Raw genomic sequence first — 20009 nt, forward strand, 5'->3', positions numbered from 1 at the left:
CTATAGGAAAACAAATAACAGGTTTAAGCTTGTTTTATTCTTTTTCCCACTACAGGACCTGGTGTCAAAGATGCTTCATGTGGACCCTCACCAGAGACTGACCGCTGCCCTTGTGCTCAGACATCCTTGGATTGTCCACTGGGACCAACTGCCGCAATACCAACTCAACAGACAGGATGCACCACATCTGGTCAAGGTGAGCAGCCCACTGGGGCATGCATGCCACATGCCCTCCAGGGGAGACTATGAGATGCTGTCTCTGTACCACAGCACCTTGCCCTTTCACTGCCTCTCAACACGCATCCACTTCTCAGGTGAGATTCTCATACAGTGGGTGATTTAGAAAAGAAAAAGCCAAGGCATGCCAAAATACCATCCTGAAGCTAGTTTAGGAATGATTGCTGAGTTTATTAATCAGATAAGCTTTGTGGACTTCCTGACTTTTCTTTGTACTTTTCTTTCTTACACACAACCCAAAGCAGACTCTTTGAGGTTGTCAGCAGTGGTAAAACACAAGTTCCAAAACAGCATTCCTTGCTGACTCTCATGGTAAAGGATTGCAGAGGTAAAAAAACAATTGAATAGTCCAGAGAAAAGTAAGGACTGGTTGTTATGAGCCCACCCCTGTCCTCTCTCATCCATAATTTCAACCTCCCTCATTGCCCTCTTCAATTTTAGTTAGATCAGAGAATTTGACTAGTGTGGTTATTTTCATTATGAGCCTAATAAAATCTATATAAATTTGTATGTGAAGAAATTATCTGGGGAAAATTCATTTCATATTCTGTGTATAAGTGACTACCCACTGTCATTATTTGTGACCTTTCTTTCCTGTTTTCAGGGTGCCATGGCAGCTACATACTCTGCTTTAAACCGTAATCAGTCACCAGTTTTGGAACCAGTAGGCCGCTCTACTCTTGCTCAGCGGAGAGGTATTAAAAAAATCACCTCTACAGCCCTGTGAAGTGACCTCAGTGAGATATTTGGTACCATGGTGTAAGTTGATAGCACAAGTTCTGGTGACAGGTAGCACATATCTGAGAGGCACCTGCAAGCACACACTGTCCCAGCTGGTACCCATAATGCTGCTGCTCCTGCTGCTGCTCCCGCTTTTGTCTCTTCTCGCTTTAAATGATTGTTAGCAAGTTAGATTTTCCTGGAGCTTCGGATGAAATGAAAATGGAAACATGATGAAGATATATTCACTGAATCAACAAGAATAATAATGAACACATGAATACCACCTAAAAATACACTGAATAAAGTACTCTACACCACATAGCATTATTTTTATAGGAAATATTTCATGTCCCTTAAATATTCTTCGTTAGTTATAGGGATGGACAGTTTATGTTAAGCACTTAGCTTAAACAATCCGTTTCTATTAGCACTGTATCCCTTGTGCCATCCAACATTTTGTATGTTTTTGTAAACAGTTCATATACAGTACATTTCTGTACTGCTTTCTTTAACGTATACATGCCTTGTTTAACTTGGAATCTATTATTAATCAATTGACTATTAAATCTGGTTAAATAGTTCACCTGGATTAACAGTATTGTTGGACAGCCCTCAAAATGGCCAGATTGTAGAACAGCCTTTGAATGTAATACTTCCAAAATGTACATATCTTTCCCCATGTCTGTTTCACTGGTTCATTTGTTTGTTTGTTTCTTAAAGTCAGGTGCTCTGTCAGGCTAACCTAGAGAGCTTTTGTGATAGAGAAAGTTACTGTGTGTGTGTGTGTGTGTGTGTATGTGTGTGGTATGACAGACATCAAGAGTACACCTATGAAGTTAGTCCGTATACTTTGCAAAATCCTTAGGGTCTTTTTTCCTTAATTAAGGAAGTAGTTCTTACATTTTTTATCTTAAATCGTCTCCATACTTAGAATTTGGCATACATTTGGGATTTTTCCCAATATACATCAAAGACCTTTAAAAGGCATGGTGAAGAGATGGCAAAGGAAAATTTAGCAACAGGTCATTGAAATCCCATTGGACTTTTCGTGTTTAAATAGATCAAATTGCAGAATTTAGCTTATGAATAACAGGATACTGTTCTTATATACCTGCAGGAAAAGTATGCTTTTTGGGGGGGGGGAGAAAAAGATAAATCATAATGAATTATATCCCATTAAGATGCTCTACATTAAACACTAATTTGAATGTAATAAAGGCCATGGGCCTCTCTATGAAATTTGGACTTAAACTTTCTTATTCTAGGGAATAAAACATTCTGGATCAAATATTATCTGTTCTAACCTTAAATCATAGCTGAGGTAGACTAAGTGAATGTTTAGCATTGAGTGTTTTCTGAATTCCTCCTGATGATTTATAGCCATATAATGCTTTCTTTTCTTTTTTAAAAAATTTTTATTGGAGTATAGTTGATTTACAGTATTGTGTTAGTTTCATATAATGCTGTCTTTAATTTCAGAAATGATCAGTTTTCACAATGGGCACTGTATCTGCTTATTCATTATCTACATCAAATTTGGTAGTTTCCACAATTTCATTAAAGAAACGTCTGCATCCATTATTACCTGTATCTTTGCCAAGCTACCTAGCATACATCAGTATGTAATACAATAAACATACGAGCAAGGAAAAGGTGTTTTAACTTATCTCGTCGAGAATGTGCCCGAACAGATCTTTCCTAGTCATGTACTAAGCCATTTACATCAGAAATCTCTTTTCCTGCCAGAAGCTTTAAATCTTCCCCCTGAGAGTACAAAGCCAAGAAAGCATGGTTTATCTAAATGTCTTGGAAGCCACTTGTTATTCCTTAACTTCTCCTCTGTGTAATTCAAGAGAAAGAGAAAAGTGATCATGCCATTTGCCCAGGTGACACAAAATGATTATTGCCTAGAAATCAAATATAAATTTATCTTCTAAATAAAAAAATACATAAGAGGAAGGATTTCAAAAAATCTAGATGGAGAAAGTTTTAAAATATTCTTGAGTATATGGATGCTAACGATTAACACCTGCTTTCCATTGCCTGGAAATAAAGGTTTGTTTTTTTTTTTTTTCTTCTCCTCTATTAAGTGTTTCAAACCAGAAAAGTGGAGTCATTCAGTCGTGTCCCGACTCTTTGTGACCCCATGGACTGTAGCCCACCAGGCTCCTCAGTCCATGGAATTTTCCAGGCAAGAGTACTGGAGTGGGTTGCCATTTCCAGTCATCCCAAATTCTTGTCACTTACGTAATTCTAGGCAGAAAATAGATCTTTTCAGATTTTTGACACTGATGCTATTTCATAAGTGCTTAGGTGTATTGTTAATTGTAGTCTTTTAAAACCAGAAGTAAATGTGTAAATCCTTATAAATTGTCTAGTCCAGCTTTCTCATATTGCATGTAAAGAACCTGAGACCCAGAGCAAAGACTAGAATCCTTAACTTCCCATTCAGTTTCTTTCCCTCATAACACCGTGCTGCCTTCCCCTCATATTATCACACGACCATGTGCTGAGTTGTTCAAAAACTATAGTTCTTGGAGCAGTCCTCTGCTGGTACATGAATGCCTTCTTTGCCTTCTCTGCCTAGAAGAGCTGCCAGTTTTATTGGAGATAACTGGTTATATGTTCACAAAACTGAAGGCCTTCTGCCTAAAAAGCAGTTCATACTTTATTTCATCTGTGATTCTGGTGTTCCTATTGCCTTTGACTTAGAGCAGACAAACTTGGCCAACAATGTGCTCTAAATGTAGTGCCTCTGCTGGGATAACCTTTCCATTAATTTCTTCAAGTCCAGTTTGTCTTGGGCCCTACAATTGGAGTGAGGCCCTTTCCCATTAGTGCTGCTGGTTACCTCCCAGGAGGTTTTAGTTCAGTCTGAAGGATATTTCAGTATGAAAGAAGGAACTAAACTAACAGGCCACTTTCACAAACCTCCTCTTAGCTTATAATCCAAAATAATATCCAGAATGGTAGGTTGAATTTAACATTACCAAGCACATACTGGAAAATCTGGATTACACTGTACCATGTGTTTTCTATCTTCCCTTTCAAGCGATGATGCTAAATTAAGGTAAGTTTTTTGCCCTCTGAACTTTTTGTATAAGTAAATAATTTTCAGTTCTTAATTCATAGACATGTCTTCTTTCTAAGTACAATAGACTCTTCACTTTAGCAGATTTGATATAGATTCATTTATTTGCAAGCAACCCCAAAAGTCCAAAAATATAATAATTTTGACAAGGCACAAAGTTGGGATGCTGTGAGGCTGGAGACTGACATGTGGGAAAAGTCACTTGGTGAGTGTCTGGAGAGGGTGTGGTGTGTATGCAGTAGAGATTCCGCGTTTCACACACAGTGGGCTACAAGGAGCTGGTTTGGGTCAACCTTTTCCCAACTATTTTTAAGAAATGGTTACTGTTGGGACAAGAGAACATCATGGGAAGTGGGGCTAGTCTGTCAGCTGTACCTTGTACCCTCAGCTCAGGAAAGGCTTCATGATTGGGCACAATGGGTTGGGTAGGAAAAGCACTAGGGTACATCCAGCCTCAGGTGACAGCAGAAAAGCATTCACGATTTGGGAGCTTAGTACAAATGTGCATCACCACAAAAGCCAGCAGTACACACTTCAACATGGCTGTAATTTTTCTCAACTTCCTGGCCTTTATACATGAGCTGAAAATTTTCAGGTTGCTTGACTATATTTTATAGAGAAAATTCTCTCTTATGGTGGTATCGAGCATTTGAAATTTACAAAGGCATTAGGACAGATATCTCAGGAATGTAAATGGTCAGAAAAGGTCTGCTTTCTGTGATAAACAAATACGATGAGTTCCATAGCTGACCTTGGTGCTTAAACCAGGGGGTTCCAACTAGTCCTAGAGCTTCTGTCCACTTCCATGTGACTAACAAACTGGATGTATACTTTGAGCCTTATTTAATTCACAGATAAGTTGACTTAACTCAGCATTTTTATTTCAATTAATGAAAACAGCCCTCTCTTCACCTCCAGATTGCTTACATTTTGCTGGTCTCCCCAAGTGACCATTAGTGGAGACCAATTAATGAAGGAATGAAATTTGCTGTTTTTTTTTTCAATTTGCTTTCTTGGGACTGTGGTGTTCTGCAGAGCCATGCTTAACCACTTTTTCTAGTGAAGAGTCTACAGAATGATAATAACTAAATATGGATGGCCAAGAAGATTTTGTATCTACAGTGCGCTTTATATATTTTTGACACTGCTGTATTTTGTGTGATCGAATGACCTGTAACTGGTTCCAGTGTGACTGAGTGTTCTCAATGAATTCTAGTAGCAAAGTCAACTTAATTTTCTTAAGCCTTGTATTACTATCTGTCTCACATTTACCACTTTGATTCCAGTCTTTTAACTGTTCATAACAGGGCATACCAAGGGTTGGGATGAGAGCCTACTTCCTACCTCTAAAGGCACTTTCCTCATTATTTTGCCATATAACCTTGAAGTGCATGATAAGCTGTTTAAATGTCCATGACTTCTCCCAGAGCAACTAGCAAAGTATATGACATTGAATAGAGATTAGTGGAAAGGAAAATTTTTAGAGACTAAACAGGTGTAAACCTCAAGAAAACCTCTTTAGAGCACATACCATTGGAGTACAATGTATGTAAATGTATGTGAGAAGAGAGTTGCTATAATAGTCCTCTCTAAGTAGATTAGTTCAATATCTAATGGAAGTGAAAATCTTTACTCCTATTATCACTATAGTATTGAGTGAACTGTATACTGAGTTTTTCAAACAAGTACTTAAAGTAGAACTTTTAAATATAAAGCAAGGGCATAAGGACAAAGGTTTTGGTTTGCGTTTCTCTAAGTGTAGTTTACCATCTAAGGCTTTCTTTTTTAATTTAAAAAAAAAAGCTTCAAGGTATTGCCATTCCTTAGCATCCTTAATAATTATGGGTGATGAGTTTTTAACTCTTAAGATTATATACCTGTATTACGTTTATCTTAATTCTTACCCTAAGCAAAAGGGAAGGTATACACCTAAGGGATGTAATTATTTTGCATTTTTGGCCATGGGTGGGAAAGGGGTGGGTATCTACTTAAACAGTTTTTAAAAAAGAAAAAAGTCACAAATATTTTTCTACTCTTATATATGATTTTACTTTATACTAGTTTCTCTCTAGTAAGGCATGCCAGAAGCCCATGACACCATATCATGAGTTTATATGTATTGTACCTTTTATTGGTGGTTAAATCTCATCAGATGCTTGGCACTGCTGCCATGATTATGAAATGCTTGTAAAGGATTAAATATCACTGAGTATTTTAAATTGTTTTACTTAAGAGTCTAATCTGGGAAGTTTTCAAATCATACTATTAATGTATAATCTAAGCTCTTTCAGATGTATCCACGAATAATCCTGGAACAATATTGCTTGTATTCCTGTCACAGAACAGGTTTTGTAATCTTTAAAAGAAATGAAAATTTATATAATAAAGTTTCAAATAAATGCATGTATGTCCTTTTATGAGATTATTTTGCTTAGGTTTGTCTGTTAGATGCCAGCAGCATGGCCCTCCTTCCCCAGTTGTGACAACCAAAAGTATCTCCAGACACTGTCAACCATTCCTGGTAGAGAACCACTGTTTGACAATTGTACTTTATTTCTCTGTCACTTAGGAATGTCCACTTCCTTAGAAAATGTTGAAATGCTAACATTTTCAGAAAAGTGATTTAAAATAAGCTTACTTAAAAGTGGAGCTCTTCCTCCTGCATAGTCAGCTGTATTAGTTTGCTGAAGCTACCAATAAAGTACCACAGACTGGGTGGCTTAAAAACAAATTTATTTTCTTACCATTCTGGAGGCTACCAATCTGAGACCAGGGTGTTAGCAGTATTGGTTTCCTTTGAGGTCTCCCCCCTGGGCTTGTAGATAGCTACCTTCCTGCTCATGCGGTGTTCCTTTCTGTGCTGTGTCCTAATCTCTGTTTATAAAGACACCTAGTCATATTGGATCAGGGCCTACCTTAATGATTTCATTTCAATTTAATTACATCTTTAAAGACCCTGTCTCATCCTGAGGTATTGGGGGTTATGAGTTAAATATGCAAATTTTCAGTTCAGTTCAGTTGCTCAGTCGTGTACAACTCTTTGCGACCCCATGAATTGCAGCACGCCAGGCAGCCTCCCTGTCCATCACCAACTCCCGGAGTTCACCCGAACTCATGTCCATCGAGTCGGTGAGGCATCTCATCCTCTGTCGTCCCCTTCTCCTGCCCCCAATCCCTCCCAGCATCAGTCTTTTCCAGATTTTGGGAGGATACAATTAAGCCCCTAATGCTGAGTTTGTCTTCTTCCCTCCCTTCCTGTGTGTACTGAGCACCTACTGTGTGCCAGACATTCTGCTAAATGCTGGTAATAGTAAGCAACTGATTTGGTCTCCGCCAAATTAGGTTTACAGTGAGGTAGGGAACACTTATAAAGTAGTAACAAGTGTCACGTAAATATTACTCTTTGGGACAAGTAATAAACTGAACTGTGAGATTAATGAACCCGCAGCTCAAACCTGAAGACGTCAGTTTGCCACAAAGCAGTAGAAGTCCGGGAGCTGGTGATGGACAGGGAGGCCTGGCGCGCTGCAGTCCATGGGGTCGCAGAGTCGGGCACGACTGACCGACTGAACTGAACTGAGTAGAAGTCTGGCGCCAGGCAGCAGGGGGCGCTACCTGAGTACGCCTGTACCGCTGCGCCTGGGCCCCGCCCACTGCCTCCAAGACTCCCTCTGCTCCGAGGCTCACAGCCCCGCCCCCAGGCTCACGGCCCCACCCCTACTCGCGGGCTCGCGGCCCCGCCCCCGGGCTCATGGCCCCGCCCCTGCTCTCGGGCTCACGTGCCCCGCCCCCGGGCTCATGGCCCCGCCCCTGCTTTCGGGCACACGTGCCCCGCTCTCGGGCTCACGCGCCCTGCTCTCGTGCTCACGTGCCCCGCTCTCGGGCTCTTGGCCCCGCCCCTGCTCTCGGGCACACGTGCCCCGCCCCCGGGCTCATGGCCCCGCCCCTGCTCTCGGGCACTCGTGCCCTGCTCTCGGGCTCATTTGCCCCGCTCTCGGGCTCATGGCCCCGCCCCTGCTCTCGGGCACATGTGCCCCGCCCCCGGGCTCATGGCCCCGCCCCTGCTCTCGGGCACACGTGCCCCGCCCCCGGCTCATGGCCCCGCCCCTGCTCTCGGGCACACGTGCCCCGCCCCCGGCTCATGGCCCCGCCGCCGGCTCATGGCCCCGCCCCTGCTCTCGGGCACACGTGCCCCGCTCTCGGGCTCACGTGCCCCGCCCCCGGGCTCATGGCCCCGCCCCTGCTCTCGGGCACACGTGCCGCGCTCTCGGGCTCACGTGCCCCGCCCCCGGGCTCATGGCCCCGCCCCTGCACTCGGGCACACGTGCCCCGCCCCCGGCCCCCCGCGGGGCTCCACCAACGGCCGTTAACGGTCTGAAAGCGCGTCTGCCTATCTAACAATAGGAGTCAGCCAGCCACGCATGCGCCGTAGGTAGAAGGGGGCGTGGCCTGCTGACGTTGGGAGGTGGAGATAAGGGACGCAAGCAGGCGGGACGCCATTTGCTGCGGCCGAGCGTCGGTGAAGGCGGATCTCGGAAGACGTCCGTCGCCAGACTCCCGCAGACGCGACCTGGTCTCTCGCAGCCAGTTCGTGTCACCCTATCTCACGCGTCTCCCTTCGGAGGAGTCACCGCCACCACTCGGAGAGAAGTCGGGGACGCCTCAAGTGCGTCGTCACCGCCATGCCTAAGAATAAAGGTAATGCCGCTTGTACCTCAGGACCACGACTCTCCTCTGCCCGGTCTCCCTTGCTCTGTCCGCGGCCTACGCATGGCCTAGGCTGCAATAACTTTCCTCTCCGGCCTGCCTTCACACAGCTAGACTATCCGGACGCGATTCTGGTCTTGGGGGAGGAGCTGGGAAGTTACTTCAGGCTTCCAGTTTGGTCACATTGGGGTGGAGCCGACGCCATTTTTTGAGGGGCCTCCTGTGGGAAAACGTGTGCTTCTGCTCGTAATTCGCGCCAGACAGACCCCGGCGCTATAGGGACCTGTGGGTAGACCTCCGTGCGGCCTGGGCTTCCCGCATGGGCGCCTGTGGCCTTACCGGCAGTTGTTAACTTTCACAGGGTGATGGCTGCTTTAAGTGGCCATCAGTACTGCCGCCTCCCGCGTGGGATTCTGTATGGGCAGTTGCTGGGTGTTATTGAGACTCTTACCTTTCCGTGTAAAGGGGGCTTGATAGCTTACTTCTTTTTATTAATAAATAGTACTCATTATATGGAAATATCAGTTTATCCGTTTACCTACTGAAGGACATCTTGGTTGTTTTCAAGTTCAGGCAGTTAGGACCTTGCTTTTTTACTGGTTTGATGTATTCTACAGATCCAATGTAAACTCTCAGAGTTGCCACAACTGTTTCTCTCCCTCTACTACTGCAAAAATCAGTGTGTTCCATTACAGTAGTGAGAACTCTGCCGGGCCCACCTCTGGCCCATTTATCTTTCTGCACACAGATCTTTCATTTGGGAGAGCAGGTACAGAGAGACCTTATTTTATAAAATTAGTCATGAATGTTTTATAAGCCTTAGTTTCTTTTTCTACTGTTTTTCAGATAATGTCTTTTTCTTTAAAAACTATTAGGTAAAGGAGGTAAAAACAGACGCAGAGGCAAGAATGAGAATGAATCTGAAAAGAGAGAGCTGGTGTTCAAAGAAGATGGGCAAGGTAAGCATTTAATAAGTTAGGTTTCTTTCAGTAATAGTTCTCTTTTGTAAATAAAGATATTCAATTTCTAAACATAAAAGATACTGTTCATAATCTGGAGCAAAAAATGCAGTGTCCCTTCTTGCTCTTCTCGCTTTCTCATTCCCCACACTTCTCCAGAGCATTTCTTTGTAGTTATTTCGTGTATACTCAGCCTTTGTTGAGGGTTGATGGCATTTCTGTAAATACGTATGTTTCACTGTTTTATGTGAACACCCTCAGAACTAAGAATGAATTGAACAGTTCAGAGGGAACTAAACTTCAAAAGCTATATTGTTGACAATTCCATGACTTGGTTGGCTTTTTTTTGATAGTGAATGGTGCTACATAATAGTGTGTTCAATAGACCATGGTTATTAAATGAATCCAAAGCCTTTCCCTTACTTCTCCAGTTGTATTGGCATTTATCAATAATTTCTAAAATACAGTGAAATGAAACTGAACCATTGACTTGACCTTTTCAAACCAATTAAGACTTTTAAGTAATAACACTAGTTTCCCATGTTTTTATTTTGAGTAATTTCAAACTTTCAGAAAAGTTGGAGTTTAAGTACCATGAATTCCCTTAAACACTTCACATGTGCACGTGTGTGTTTGTGTGTGTCTCCATCCGTCTTGAACCATTTGGAAGTTCATTGCAGACATCATGGTACTATGGTACTTTTCCCTTACTATGAATGCTTCATCATGTGTCTCCTAAGAACAAGTCTATTCTCTCAGATAACTAAGGTTATCAGTTCAGTCCAGTCACTCAGTTGTGTCCGACTTTGTGCGACCCCATGGACTGCAGCATGCCAGGCTTCCCTGTCCATCACCAACTCACTCTCAGGTATTTTAACGTGAATATATTATCTGTCCAGTATATAATCATATTTAAATTTTTCTATTTATCTCAGTAATTTCCAGCAGTTTTTAACAAATAACTTTTTCTAATTGTCCCTTTTATAGAACTTGATGAATTTGTTCATACCATGAATATGTATAAGCCACTGAAAATGAAACACAGTATCTGGCTGAAAGACCTTTTTATTTCTTACCCTTGGTCATTTTTACCTCCTTTAGCAATTGACTTTATTTTGACTACCATTAGTTCTTTTTCATGTTTCCCCAAACTCCCTCTTTGGAAGAGAGGCTGCCTTTTAATTGACCAGCAATATTGAGGTGGTAAATGGGTGCTAGATTCACTGCAGTCTGAGTAACACTGCCACTTTGCAATCCCACAGGTGAACCTTTGAAAGTTAGGTTTCATTATATTTACACACTGGTGGATAGCCTCTTCTTAAACACAACTTGAGTAAGCGAAAAGTTCTGGAGTGACCCCATCCCCCATCTCCAATCTTCTGGGCCACGAGAGATGACCCTTGTGCAAGCCAGGGTATAATCTCAGTTTTTCAAATGGCAGCAAAACAGGGTGGCTTCCTCAGTACCGTTTTGGAAAGATTTTGATTTAAAAGTTTGGCATTTGCCTGGGAACATCTTTCCAGCTTTACAAAAACCAAAATAATCACAAAGACATGAATAACGTTCAAGCTGCTTTTATTTGCTAGTGTACCAAAAATTGTGTTGTGACCAGTCTCTAAAGGCTAACCTTCCTCTGAGGGAAAGGAGATCCATAACTGGGTGAGGATCCAAAGTGAGCGATTGATGAGGAACATTTTAGTGTATATTTTGGGACAAGCCACTTTGATCTCCAGAAGTAGAGCATACAGTGATGAAGACCATGGTCAGTCTACTTAACTCACAGTGAGTAAGTAGGTAATTAAAATATTTCTAATAGAGACAGCTTGTCTTGGACATGGCATTCCACAGCTTTGATTCTGGCTCTGCTGTATAGTAGGTGTTTATCACGCCCTTGTACTTAACTTTACTGCAAATACTTACTCCTAACCAACACACCTATGTGTTCTAATGAACTTATGTGGACTTTAAGTTACCTTTATCAGAAATTGAGCAATGTCCTATACCCTTTTCTTTTCCCTCATCCAGAGTATGCCCAAGTAATCAAAATGTTGGGAAATGGAAGATTGGAAGCGATGTGTTTCGATGGTGTTAAGAGATTGTGCCACATCAGAGGGAAACTGAGAAAGAAGGTAGCTGTGGAGACTTGTTTTACTTTAATATAAAATTATGGTTAAAGGGGGAGAAATGGCAGTAAGGTTTTTATGGGCCAGGGACCTTTTTTTAGCATCATTTATGTTGTATTCCTGCCCAAGGTGGTTAACCTGAATCTAATCGTGAGAAAATAATTAACAAGCCCAAATTGAGGGGCACGTTGTAAAACAAAATCATCTGACTATGAATATTGGGTTGGCCGTAACAACTTAAGGAAAAACACGAACCAGCTTTTTGGCCAATCCAATACATGCAATGTTACTGTCATGAAAGAAAAAAAAAATGCTGGAAGGTCTATTTCAATGTAAAGAAGATTAAAGAGACCCATTGGTTATGTGCAATAAGTGGTCCTTATTTGGGTTCTGACTTGGGGTTGGGGAAAATAGTTGTAAGGAGTGTTAAGAAATTTGAATATGAACTAATGGTAAATAAGTGTTGTATTAATGTTAAATTTCCTTAATTGAAATCATGAATGGACAGCCTTGGAAAGAAATGATTAATTTCCCATCAGTGTAGCTGATCAGGCAGATTTATTTATTCATGAGGTTGGTTAGAAGTCCCTCTAATCTTGACTTTATGATTAAAAAAATAATTGGGTCATTAATGCTTCTGTTACCAAACTAAAGGGATTTTGTTTCCTGTGTGTATTTGAGTACATGGGGGGAAGGTAAAACCACATTTCTAATTTTACTATTCTCGTATGTAATGGGTAACTAACCACTTGGAGTGGTTCAGTATTAGAAATCCCTTAATTGCTAAACTAATCGTTGGTCCTCTGGAATTATTAAACTGTCAAGTAGTTAAATAAGATTGTTATTTTTCTAATATCCCAAATGATAGAAACTTTAAAATGGCTCAGCTGCTTATTGTAGTTTTTTCCCCTAAATGTAGATACTCTCTACCCATAGTTGAGTGAATAGTATGTATGTGTTGTGGGAAGACTGACTCAACATTGCTCTTGGTTGAATATTTTTATTTTAAATGTAACCTGCTCTGGCTTTTATAGGTCTGGATAAATACCTCAGACATTATATTGGTTGGTCTACGGGACTACCAGGTAAAAATATTATTAAATTTTTCATTGTTTACTTGCTTGAATTTGGTGAGCAACTGATGTTTAGAACATAAGTCATAACCAAATTTGACTAGTTTCCAGGCAAGTAGGCTGCTCGGTATTGTGTCAATAAACATTTCTTAAGGGCCAGTTCTGTCATAGGCATTGTGCTGGGTACCCCAGGGATCATGGTTCCCCAGTGCCAGTCTATGGAGTCTGCATTTTCACTATAGAAGAATCACAGTGTGAATTTTTCATGAAGCTAAATGCTCCTTTTTCTCTTTTGGATATTTAGAAGTTCCCTTTTTGGAATGAAGGATACTATACTGTAGTTTTGTTAGTGTTCTTAGTTGGCAGGATAAAAATGTAATTTTATGTTGGATTGCCTGCCTGCCCCAATTTTTTAAATTTATACATATTGAAATAAAAATACGAAAACCATTACTCTAGGGGATACAACTGAGTGAGTCAGGCTGCCATCTACAAAATGCTTATGGCCTGACAGTGGAGAGAATAAGAGGCACACAAGTAATTACAAGACAAATCATGATAAAAGTGTGTGTGTTCAGTCACTCAGTCATAGCCAACTCTTGTGCTCTAAATTTAGATGGGAACTTAGGGAAGAAAATGGTAGTTGCCCTTCAGTGATCTCTACCTGGAGACTCTACCCATTGTGAGTCTGTGAAATCTATTTGGTTTCCACCTATTGGAACTCATCACCATGTATATATTTATGGAGAGAATAAGAGGCACACAAGTAATTACAAGACAAATCATGATAAAAGTGTGTGTGTTCAGTCACTCAGTCATAGCCAACTCTTGTGCTCTAAATTTAGATGGGAACTTAGGGAAGAAAATGGTAGTTGCCCTTCAGTGATCTCTACCTGGAGACTCTACCCATTGTGAGTCTGTGAAATCTATTTGGTTTCCACCTATTGGAACTCATCACCATGTATATATTTACATTTTGAGTGATAGTGTTTCTATTTTTATAACTCTGATCATACTCTGATTTTTTAAATGTATGTTCCAGAATAAAGAATTAAAATTACTACTTTAAATCAATGGTTCTCCACTGTGGGTGACTTTCCTCCAGGAGACATTTGGCAGTGTCTGGAGACATGACTGGTTTGTACACATGCGGGTAAAGGGCAGTGCTGTTGGCATCTAATTGATAGAAACCAGGGGTGATGCTGAACATCCTAAAACACACAGATTTGTCCCTACAGCAAAGAATTATATGGCTGAAAACATAAACAGTGCTGACATTGAGATAGAGTGCTCTAAACTCATTATTTTAATTATTTTAATTTTCTTCTTTTGATTTTAAAGAGAACCTCAGAAGTAGAATTAATTCCCTGTTTGACAGATACGGAAGTCAAGGTTCTGAAAGATGTAACATTCATGCATGCGTGCTAGCGTGCTGAGTTGCTTCAGTTGTGCCTGACTGTGACCCCAGGGACTGTAACCCACCAGGATCCTTTGTCCATGAGCTTCTCCAGGCAGGAATACTGGAGTGGGTTGCCATGCCCTCCTCCAGGGATCAAACCCGAGTGTCTTAAATCTCCTGCATTGGCAGGTGGGTCCTTTATCGCTAGTGCCACCTGAGTAGCATTCATATTGATACTCTAAAATGACAGCCACAATAAATGTTCTGATTCTTAATTTCCCATGATCCTTCTTTTATGCCCCTGCCACTGAGAGGGTGGTACAGGGGCCAGTAGTATCACTAGCTTTCAGTTACTTGTTAGAAATGCAGAATCTTGGACCCCACCCCAGGCCGCCTCAATCAGAATGTGTGTTTTAACCAGAATCCCCTTGGGCTTCTGTACATAATGCTTTTTGAGAAGTGCTGGTCCTGAATCATACCATTCTTGGGTCGCTGTGATCACTTTCCTGCCTTTCTTTGGACCTTCTTTCAGGTCCAAAAATTTTTTTGAACTTGTGACAATCAGCTTCAACCTGTTTTTCTTCCTTAATTAAGTCAGATTCTTTTCAGATGGGAAAGTGTGAATGTTGTGAAGCATTCATTTTCAGTGGGACACTTGCATCAGAAATAGCCATGTATTTTACAAATACACTCTCATGGGCTTCATTCCACAACTCCTAATTTATCAGGAGATATAAAAGCTCCACCCAGGTAGCGTTACTGGTAAAGAATCTGCTTGCCAAGACATGGGTTAGATCCCTGGATTGGGAAGATGACCTGGAGGAGGAAATGGCAACCGACTCCAGTATTCTTGTCTAGAGAATTCCATGGACAGGGGAGCCTGGTGGGCTACAGTCCATGGGATCACAAAGAGTCAGAAACGACTAAGCATAGACATAAAAGCTCCAGAAGAGATTCTGATGGATTTGTACCCTAAGAACCACTGATTATGGAAAAGTATAATAATTCCCTTAGGTCATTATCCCAGTCTCAATTTTTGAATTAGTGTTTAATCACCTATAAATTATGGTCCCAGTGAATTTTTATTTTTCAAAAGACTTCTAATCACAGGGTAACTAAATAATTAAAAAATTGGGTCTGCACAGTTCTGCTTCTTTTGAAGTGAAATCTATATAAATGTCTTCCCTAAGCTTGTTGAACATTATTTGCTTACATATGCAAGATTCTTCAGACTGACTTAAACCCAAGAATGTTTTTCAGAGGGTAGGAGAAAACTTTAAAATTTAAGAAAAGAAGAGTTTAATAGCACAACAGTGAAATTTAATTTTTTATCCAGTTTGAAACTAATTTATGAAATTAATGGATAGTATTTTGGCATAATTATTTTTAAACATTATGTGTCTCTTTTTAAGGATAATAAAGCTGATGTAATCTTAAAATACAATGCAGATGAGGCTAGAAGTCTGAAGGCATATGGCGAGCTTCCAGAACATGGTAATGTCTGAGTTATTAACCTATTAATATGCTGTTAATCCTTGATTTAGATGAAGGAATTTTGATAGAATTTTTTGGATTTTGCATATTTAGTTTTGTCTTTATGTGATTCAATCCAAGTATGCCTACCTTCACTTCATATTACTAGACACCTTAAGAAGAAAGTAATTGAGATTCTGTTTCTAATAACTATATTTTTGGTGAGGATTTATCGTTTATGAGCCCTGGACTATATTTTGGTTGTTGCATATTACCAAGAAAACCATTATTTTACTTGGGTGTGAAAATCCTGCTGTAATTATTTACTTCACATTTGCAGTCTAGGAAATACTAATATATCTGGGAATAGGACTAGCAGTTCTTGGTTCATTTCTGTTAATTAAGGGATAAGCATGATATAACCAAATTTTTCTGATTGATGTGTTTGATAATTTCTGGGTCGTTAACATGTGCTACCTTTTTTGAAGTGTAGCTGGAAGTTGTAATAGTTTAGAGTTTGTTTAATTGGAGCCAGCCTCACTAAAAATACCTTTGTGAACAAAAGAAAGCTATCTCTATCTTGACTTAGAGATGTTGTTGTGTAAAATAGTGTTCTATATACTAGGGTTGTTAGGTAGACGTTACAAGGATATTTTTGATAATGAAACAGATTAAATTAAAAGTTTGACTTGTGTAGTTCAGCATTTGATACCCAACTACTGCTTTCAGTGGGCACTTTAATTCATTTTTGTTAACATCTTGGCTATATTATATGACTATATTTGTTATTGTTTCTTAAGCTAAAATCAATGAAACTGATACATTTGGTCCTGGAGATGATGATGAAATCCAGTTTGATGACATCGGAGATGATGATGAAGACATTGATGATGTAAGTTGATGCACCTTGTGTTTCTTAACTTTCGTTTGTGCTAGTCAAATTGTTTGTGCTTATGAGAATTTTATGATCTTTTTCAATATTTCTTCCTGAAAAGATCAGTATTTGCTAGAGTATCTAGAGAGAGAGCTGTTAAGAAATTTAGCTGTTAAGAAATTGTGAGAAATAAGATTTTATCCAAGAAACAGGCCTTTTCTTTTATTAATTGAGATATAGTTGATGTAGAATATTATGTAAGTTAACAAATGTACAATATATGGATTCACAATTTTGAAAGGTTATAGTGTGTTTATCGGAGAAGGCAATGGCACCCCACTCCAGTACTCTTGCCTGGAAAATCCCATGGATGGAGGAGCCTGGTAGGCTGCAGTCCATGGGGTCGCTAAGAGTCGGACACGACTGAGCGACTTCACTTTCACTTTTCACTTTCATGCATTGGAGAAGGAAATGGCAACCCACTCCAGTGTTCTTGCCTGGAGAATCCCAGGGATGGGGGAGCCTGGTGGCTGCCCTATGGGGTCACACAGAGTCAGACACAACTGAAGTGACTTAGCATAGCATAGCATAGTATGTTTATAGTTGTTATTAATATAAATGGCTATATTTCCTGTATTGTACAAACATGCCTTCTCTTAATTGAAACTAGTATATTAGAAGAATAATCTTGTTTGAACCAGTTTGGTATGAAGCATTGGAATTACAACATAACATTAAAAGCCCTGTTAAAGGGACTCCCTGGATTGCCAGTGGTTAGGACTCTGTGCTTTCACTGCCCTGGTCAGGGAACTAAGATCCCACAAACTTTGTGGCATAGCTGCCCTGCAAAAAAGCAAAAACTGGTCTTGAGGAAGACTGAGTTAAGTGGTACCTACCACCAAGATTTTATAATTAACATATTTCTAAACTTGGTGTATCACGTTTTTATCTATACTTTTATTCATCTGTCAGTCCATCTTACATATTTTGATGTATCTCCAAACCATTTAGAATACACCATGACTTAAAGAAAATTTGAGCATAAAACCTACAGTACTGTATTTTAAAGCATACCCTTAAATAGAAAATTAATAAGGGTTAAGAAATAAATCCATCATTCTATTTTTAATGTTAGCTCCATTTGGAGACCCCTGAGCCAGAGGATTCCTGTGACTAAACTGTTAATACTTGGACAGTAGATTTATCGATGATATTCTGTGACAGTAACCTGATATGGAGCTGTTGTGTTATAGATCAAGGAGTGATCCCAAGATTCTGACAGATGGGGTAGAAGACCTTTTTTAGGAACTTAAGAACCTAGTCAGAGAACATGCCTGAGTCTGAAGTCACATACGCAGAGGTGATAGGGTGAGGATCTAGATAGGGTAAAGCTTTTCTAAGAAAAATACTTTTAAATTTGTGCCAGTGCTTCCTCAGAACTGGGATAATAAAGACAGTAGTTATTAAAGTAATTTGAGTTGGCTTGTACGTTTTGTAAGTGTTGCTTTATCACCTGAGAACACTAATTCTTCCCCAAGGTGTTTCTCCAAATGGTTTCTGTGTGTTCTTGCCTTCACCTCTATAACCAGGTTGACTGGTAGGAGAATTTGGTATCACACTTGGCCCTTTCTTGAGGAAGTAACACTCCTTGTGTCTGCTCCCACCCCTGAGATAAATTTCTAGTCAATATCATGAAAGGACAGAGACACTAATCTTTATAGATAATATTCTGCATAACATATAGCATTCTGAAGGAATTTGTAAAGATTCACTGGCAGCAGACCAGAATTGAGAAAATCCTAGTGTACAGAATTTCCTCTTCAAACTGAATTTGTTTCCCAGATAGTCTAAAGATAAAGAGGGTGCATGTGCCCCTTACATGAGGTAGACTGTTGGAGTATAAAAATTCTTTTGGTTGATCTGATTTTTTTTCTTCCAGATCTAAAGTGAACTCAGCCTCGCACATTCCAGTTTTCTCTGAAGATTGTTCAACAGTTTGGATGTTAACTGTGACTCATTAAAATAAAAGTTTCATTAGCAGCAAAATTTGCTAAAGCAGAGTGATTTTGTTTCTAAGGTATTTCTTTAAAAACTGGTAATGCTGAATTCTCTTAAGTGAAATGTTAGGCCACTTTGTTCTTTTGGTATAATGGAGCTTGGATAAAAGACGTCTGCTTTTTCAAAAAAGGAAGAAAATGGATTACTGCCTTTCCTACTTTGACCACTTCCAATAATAAGTAAATGGATGTTTTGAATAAACCACTTGCCATACACTCATCATAAATTATAATTAAGCCCTAGTTTTGACTTACCTGTTGACTGTACAATGAATTTTTATATATTCCAGTTACCTAGTTCCCTTAAGATTTTGGTACAATTTAAGGGAAGCAGAAATCTTCATATGAAGTAAAAAATTATTGTTCTGTTTTTCATATTTAAGTAGCATTTAGTTATTTTTATACTAACTTTGATATCATATCCTTTTTTTTCATGATCTTATTTTGCCACTGTAAGCCTGTCAACGAAAAAGGCAATTCCAAAGTGCAGTTTTTAGAACCTGGGTTTTAATAGCAATTTTGAATTTGTAGAGTTAGTAGTTGCAGAAATCAAACACTAGGTGGCACCCAGTTATCTTAACATTGAAGACATTGATATAGTTATCAACTTTTTTTTTCTAACTTACTGTTCATGGATGATTTCCCAAACAACAAAAGACTGATCACATGCTATGTAGAATATTTTTGCAAAACAAAAAGATTATGTTCAAAAAGTTTTATTTTCAGAAGTCATATGTGTGTAAACTGGGATTTTGAGCGCTTTATAAACTTATGTGTAAATGAAAATTAATTTCATAACTTCTTGTACAAATTAAGCCTTTTGGAAAGTATCTCTAAGCTGGGAAAAGAGGAAGGCATAACAATGAAATGAAAAGATGGTCTACAGTTTCTGAGTGGAAGAGCTGCATACAAGGGAGAAACATAAAAGTCAGTATTGTGCTGTAGAGAATATTAAACCCTTATTTTGTGTTTAGGATGTATTATGTGTACAGGTGTTTTTGCTTGTATTTTATTGGCAATTTAGATTTACCCTGTGTTACTTAGTTTTCTATTATCACTTCAAGTAAGATGAAATTAAGGGCAGGACCTAGACCTACGTAGAAATCATATAAAAGAAGTCCTTGTAGCTTTTAACACTTTTAAGGAAACAGCTTTGAAAAATTTGACTTTGTGATCGTCGTCATCACAAAGTAATGACGTAAGGAGTAATCTAAACCTCCTAAGATACTTAGGCTTCTGTACATAAAAGTGCTTTGCTAAATGTGTGCCCTATGTAGATCTTTCCTCCACATT

At 39.7% G+C, this 20009-nt stretch overlaps 2 protein-coding genes across 7 annotated transcripts in view; both read left to right on the plus strand.

Annotated features, from left to right (window-relative positions):
- The window catches only part of RPS6KA3 (ribosomal protein S6 kinase A3), a 104206-nt gene extending 97752 nt beyond the window's left edge, over window positions 1-6454 (plus strand). For all 6 annotated transcript variants that reach the window (XM_055563316.1, XM_055563312.1, XM_055563313.1 and 3 more), the window contains 2 exons: window positions 56-196; window positions 842-6454. In XM_055563316.1, coding sequence (XP_055419291.1) covers window positions 56-196; window positions 842-964 — 264 coding nt within the window. In that variant the 3' untranslated portion in view covers window positions 965-6454. The remainder of the gene's footprint in view (window positions 1-55; window positions 197-841) is intronic.
- A 2059-nt stretch (window positions 6455-8513) lies between these two features.
- On the plus strand, window positions 8514-18705 carry EIF1AX (eukaryotic translation initiation factor 1A X-linked). Its single transcript, XM_055563318.1, has 7 exons — window positions 8514-8749; window positions 9634-9717; window positions 11743-11846; window positions 12875-12925; window positions 15725-15806; window positions 16586-16677; window positions 18599-18705. Exons 1-7 carry the CDS (start codon window positions 8734-8736, stop codon window positions 18602-18604), a joined length of 435 nt encoding a protein of 144 aa, XP_055419293.1. The 5' UTR covers window positions 8514-8733; the 3' UTR covers window positions 18605-18705.
- The last annotated feature ends 1304 nt before the right edge of the window (window positions 18706-20009 follow it).

The sequence above is a fragment of the Bubalus kerabau genome, chromosome X, assembly GCF_029407905.1.
Source record: "Bubalus kerabau isolate K-KA32 ecotype Philippines breed swamp buffalo chromosome X, PCC_UOA_SB_1v2, whole genome shotgun sequence".
Taxonomy (NCBI): domain Eukaryota; kingdom Metazoa; phylum Chordata; class Mammalia; order Artiodactyla; family Bovidae; genus Bubalus; species Bubalus kerabau.

Coding starts and splice junctions, on each gene's coding strand:
- EIF1AX (XM_055563318.1), top strand. Junction 9,718..11,742: donor GTTCAAAGAAGATGGGCAAG/GTAAGCATTTAA, acceptor TCCCTCATCCAG/AGTATGCCCAAGTAATCAAA. Junction 12,926..15,724: donor TTGGTCTACGGGACTACCAG/GTAAAAATATTA, acceptor TCTCTTTTTAAG/GATAATAAAGCTGATGTAAT.